Here is a 6,000-nt window from a genome sequence, read left to right as displayed (position 1 = left end):
AATAAATTAGTAACTTGTTTTAAAACTTTTTTTCATATTTTGTTCTCTCAAAATAAGGTTTTGCATTTGTTTAATATGTATTTACTGACCCAGTCCAATAAACTGGCATTTAGTTTAGTATATAAAGTTCATCTTGTCAAAAAGCAGGTCATCCAGTCTGTCTGGTCTTGGTTGTAATGCCAGAGCATGTCTTATTTCACGAGCAAGTTCTGGCATCAATCCAAGGGAGCTGTCTTTCAGCCACTTTAAGCGCTTGACACTGCAGGTCAACAGCAGACTTTGTCACAGCAAAAACCTGCTTTTGTGGCAGTTTAAAAAGAGTTGTAGATTAGGTATATCCGTCATATATTGTCCTGTGTAAATGATTGTACGTTCTTAGATTTTCTTTTAAGCATTTTTCAAGTTCATGTAATATGTTTATTCCTCAGCTATATTTAGTTATATGTGTACAGTGCCAGTGGAAAGAATTCACACTCACTCGGCCGTCAACCATTTGATTCAGGTGTGTTTGCAATGGAATGCATCTAAACCTTGCAAGAGAGTAGTACTCGAAGACTGGAGTTGCAGACACCTGCTCTAACATTTAAAATTGAGCGTCTGTACAATTGCATGAGAAAAAAAAACACTCAAAGGCATCTGGTTTCCACAGAACCTCCTTAAAAAGCTTTTGTAGCTTAATTTGAGGTCACCCCGATTAATTCAGTTCACTGAAAAGGACTTGGAGTGGAACACACTTCTGTATTTAAGTTGACAGTGCAAATCAGCAGTTAAGTCACAGGATGTATCCATAGCCTTTCATGACCACATTATGTCCAAGCACAAATCTGGGAAAATTTGGCACGACTGAACATCTCAAAAAAGCACTGTGGTCTTTATTTATTGGAAATGGAATAAGTTTGGAGTTGTCAAGGGTATTATTATCTGAATGCATTAACTCGAGTAATCAGGAATAAAGAGTATTTATCACAGATTATAGGAATCTCTGTGGTCATGGTCTTTTAGATGGTATTCCATTAATCATGCCTTTTTGGAAGAGGGACCAGATGAACATGGCAGGCAGTTTAAACTTTCCAAAACTTGTTGTCTCACAGGAAAACACAATTCTCTCATCTATGGAAACTAAAACAGATGGTCATTTCTGTCCAATAAACAGCAGTGTTAATCACTTGTTTAACTCAATTTCTACTGTCAAGCATGGCAGTGGCAGCATCATGTTGTTCTGCAGTAAGAAGTGGATACAAGTACGCATAGAAGGTAAGATGACAGCCGCCAAATACAGATATAACAGATTTTTATTTTTATTTAACTCGGTGAGTTAAATAATAATAACTGGCAGAGGCATAGAGTCTTTATTCATGCTTGAACGATACACAAGCCTCCAGCCACTAGATGGCAGCAACGTTCAAACTAATTACTATATTGCCTGTTCAATCCAGTCATGGAAGGAGCCTACAGTCATATTGACGTACAGAACTTACGAAGAGAGACTGAGATATTTGTGACAACGAAAATAAAAACAATAGAAAAGTTAAGTAATGTAAACGACAGCAGCCAGCAGAAGAAGACAAATACGACAAAGCCAGCGCCTCATGGGTTAACTGGGATAAGCGGCTCGGTCGTTTCCGGTCTATTGAAAATAGCATTTTACACTAAGTGCTTACAGAGCTTGCCCAAGGTAACAATTAATGATGTACATCGATGCGAAGCGCCAACAAAGAAGTAAGCTGGATAAAGGTTTTATGCTTTGTTATGCGTTCATGGAAGGTGAGTTTTGCTTTCTTTAAACGTTCTGACTAACTTTAACTTTAGCTTTTATTAGTATGCAATATTCTCAGACATTTTCAGTATAGAAATGTGCCATTAAGTATCTAAACATTTTCATTCATTTTAACGAACAATACTTTTACCTTATTTTGTGTTTTATTTTCAAGTATGTAGCTGAAATGTGTGTTTGTTGTTGGCAGTGTCAGAGACCAAGTGCCAGGAAGATTACAGCTCAGGCTTTTTGCTTCTGAAGCATGAGTAAGCACAACAAGCTTTAAAGTAGGGCAGCGCTGGTGTTATTGTCCTAGTTCAGCTGACTGTTGCTTTTAGAAAAATATGGCCGTGTTCCTTAAGGTCTCCGTGTTATTTTGTTTTATTACTTTTGCATACTTCTTGTGAAGAGCTCAAATAGGGTGGTATTTACAGAAGTCTGTACAGTTGCTTGGCTGTCTGAACCTGGTCTGCTCACTTGTTCCCATACACTTGCTCTTTCAGGCTGAATGCAGATGTGATTCCGTGGAAATAACACAAAGACAGCTTCTTTATTTACTATCCGTATGCCCGCGGTAGTTTTAGGCTGAATAAGCTGAATGTTAAATGAAGGCTGCAAACTTTGCTGTGCGGCGTTAGCTTTAACTTGTCGCAACAAATATTTACAAGTCATAGTCTTCTTAATTCAGGAATGCTTGGAAATCCATGAAAGCTTAAAATCCCATTATATTTGGAATACAATGTTCATTGTATTGCTTTATTTGCTCCTGAAATACGACCTTGTCTTTCCCAGCTGTCATGGTAACTCAAAGCAGAAGCAAGCAGGTCTCATTTTGCTCATGCGGACGTGACGTCAGCGCCGTAGGTGCAAAGAGTCCACCTCTGTTAAACACAATCACAATTCCTAACATATATTTGCAACCGAAATTATGTTTCTTAAATTGTATTAATTGTCTTCCAATAATTTTTTTCTTTTTATGTATAGCGTTTCTTTTGATTTGCTTCTTCCCATACGTGTCTGTGAGTGAATTATCAATGTTTCATCCAACACCGGATTTCAGTATACACCTGTGCTGAAAGGGGCAGTGTAATATAGCCAGGTGTGGCAGGCCTTTTCAACATAAAGTTGGTTTCGTATGACGATCCATAATTAAATTCTAGATATTTAAAAATGTATTTTGACTCGGCAGAACTACATTTTAACTGTCTTAAATAATATTTTAAGATAGCTGCTTTCACATTCTGACTATTAAGAATAATCAAGATGTCTTCAATTAATTTTTGACAAGTCAAAATTCCAGTCAAAATATCTCAAATGACATCACATATTCATTATTTGGAGGGTCACACATCCCGGAATGACAATGTCTCAAACATAACCATGCCTCGTCAAAATGTCATTTTTTGATATGTGAATTGAGAATTAAGTTTAAGTGTTAAAAACAACTTGTGTTTGTATTTAAAGTTGGGTTTTTTTACGTATTTTTTTTTCAGTTTTCAAACTACAAATAGATGAACTTCCCCTTAGAAAGCTATGTCTGATTCAGTTTAAACTTTTTATCCAGTATTTTAACTGCAAAAGAAAGGGCATGCAGAGTGGCAGGTCCCTGCATTCTCAGCACTTCCTCTAATCTTATATAGAAAGATACCTGCAGATGACAGATGTAAGCTGACCTATCTAAATAATGAGCCACCACTCACACACAGCAATGACTTTATATAATCTGATGGACAATTTCAGAATTTCATCTTGGTTCAGTATTTTAAGTAAAGGCATGTAAATGAAACAGGTAGGAAGAAAGAGGAGGTGAGTTATGTCCTACCTACACAGTCCCATCACAGGGCCGATATGAGGGAAATATAATGCACACTCTTAAGTTTGAATTAGAATCACCAAATATTTTAATGTTGATGTTTCTCTTTTTTAGGCTGAGTGAACAGATTTGCTTGGCATTCCATATTTCATGATAGCTTGTCTTACTGACAAGATAAGAATTACACTAAATGTAAATACATGTATGTCAACACAGATAAGTCCTTTTCATTAACACATTCTACACATAAATGTGTTTCTGAGTCAATTAAATTTTCACTACATTACATTGTGACCATGTGCAAAATGTATTGCTCTTTCACTTATGTTTCTCTGGAGACAGTAGTCAGAGCAGCTAATGCCTACATTTTCCTTACTGCAATAACCTTCTGAATAAAAAATACAGTTTGTTCCTCTTTTTTTAACCTTTAACCTTTATTGAAAACAGGTGTATTGTTATTTATAATAATACACACTCCAACATTAATTTGTCTGTGGGGTTAAAAAGTAGAATTTCATTCAGTATATTTCAGTTTCTCTGTTTGTGATCATAATGCACAGGATTGCTTTGAATACAACACATAAAATATTATTTTTGTGTGTACTTATCCTTGACTATCTCTTGTCAGTCTTGTAAATCTTTTCCCTTAACTATCATTATGTTTTGCTAGTTTTAACTGCACCAGAGTATTAGCTGGATCTTTTCAATTTAGTTTTGGGAAACTCATACATCACTACTGAATTTAATCTCTATTGTTAATTAAGTAGCCAACAGGTGGAGCTGTGTCATTCTCAGTTAGGTGGGACATAAAGGCTTTGTTACAACTTGACATATCAAAAACACATTTGTATTCGATAGTGTTATACTTCTGGGCCGCAAGGCTTGGAACAATGTTAATATAGATGAAAAATTCTTCTAAATCAAGTGTTTTAGAATGTTGATGCATTTTATTCGTTTGATCAAACGAATAAATGTCGGCTCTGTGAATTAAGGATTGTAATATAGTGGTGTGAAAAAGTGTTTGCCTGCTTTGTGATTTCTATTTTTGTGCATGTTTGTCACACTTCAGTGTTTCAGAACATGAAACCATTTTAAATATAATTCAAAGATTACACAAGTAAACGCAAAAGGCAGTTTTTAGGGTCCTTAGCAGCAACAATCGCAATGAACAGCAACAGCACTGTGGAGAAATTTTGGCCCATTCATATTTGCAGAATTGTTCTAATTTAGCCACATGTCATGCCACAGCATCTCAATAAGATTCAGACCAGGACTTTGACTAGGCCACTCCGAAGTCATCTTTTCGTTTTGCTTCAGCTATTCAGTGGCGGACTTTCTGGTGTCGTTTGGATCATTGTTCTGCCGCAGAACTCAAATTGGTTTCAGCTTGAGATCGCAAACAGATAGCTGGACATTCTCCTTCAGAATTTATATTTTTGGTAGACAGCACCATTTATGGTTCCATTTATCACAGCACAACTTCCAGATCCTGAAGCATTAAAACTGCCCAGATTATCAAACTACCACCACCATGTTTTACTTATGGGGTGATGTTCTTTTTCTTAAATGCAGTGTTACTTTTACAACAACTGAAAGAGTTAAACTTTGGTTTTGTCAGTCCACAGAATGTTTTCCTACAAGTCCTGGGGATGATCAAGATATGTTCTGGAATATTGAGGTGAGCCTTAATGTTCCGTTTGTTCAGCTGGGAGACTTTCATCCTGTTATTTTATTTTGTCGTAAGTCTTTGCACGCTGAGTGTCCTTCATATTTAAACCCTAACATATAACAGGCACATGCATTACAAGCACTAAAGTTCAATATGTTAAGTGAAAACAGTTTTAAAATCTTGAAATATTTAATTATGACAGAAATACTGCATTACTTCTACTTTTAATTGTTCTCTACAATATTAATGGGATCTGTCTTATAATGTACTATTATTACTTGCACATGACAGTAAATAGGAATTGAATTGAATAACAACTATGTTTTTGTCATCACAATTTATCTGTAGCAATTACTTTTCAAGCAACACTTTCTTCAGTTAAAGGCTTTATCACAATAGTTAAAAACTTTCAAGCTTAGTATCTGAAGCTTTGACTGTAACATCAATTATGTTCATCTGCAGCTTTCTTTCTCTCCAAGTGTCAGCCAGTCCCAAATTTATTACACGGCCCTGTCTGAGATAAGGCGAACTAGGGGTATGTTGGTGTATCCACAGGAGTTAAATAGACAGGGGCGGTATCAAGATAATTCAGTAGGTCAAGGCTACTCTACAAGAAGATATATTGCAGCAAAGCAGATTTTTTATACTCCCTTCACATTCCACCCTACCCTGGCTTATATTTTCACCACTCATATAAGAGGAGAAAAAAAAAACAGACCACTCTGTTTCTTATGTTTAATTTTCTATTTGAATTTATTTTTC

The 6,000-nt window shown here is 35.9% G+C and overlaps 1 protein-coding gene across 3 annotated transcripts in view; it reads left to right on the top strand.

The window, feature by feature from the left end:
• Positions 1-1,679: 1,679 nt before the first annotated feature.
• LOC129364001 (uncharacterized) overlaps positions 1,680-6,000 on the top strand; it is a 112,614-nt gene continuing 108,293 nt past the window's right edge. For all 3 annotated transcript variants that reach the window (XM_055036354.1, XM_055036350.1, XM_055036349.1), the window contains exon 1: positions 1,680-1,764. In XM_055036354.1, the coding sequence (XP_054892329.1) occupies positions 1,686-1,764 (79 nt within the window). In that variant the 5' untranslated portion in view covers positions 1,680-1,685. The remainder of the gene's footprint in view (positions 1,765-6,000) is intronic.

The sequence above is a fragment of the Poeciliopsis prolifica genome, unplaced genomic scaffold (assembly GCF_027474105.1).
Source record: "Poeciliopsis prolifica strain line A6 unplaced genomic scaffold, Auburn_PproV2 SCAFFOLD011, whole genome shotgun sequence".
Lineage (NCBI taxonomy): Eukaryota > Metazoa > Chordata > Actinopteri > Cyprinodontiformes > Poeciliidae > Poeciliopsis > Poeciliopsis prolifica.
This window is presented reverse-complemented; position numbering and strand designations above follow the sequence as displayed.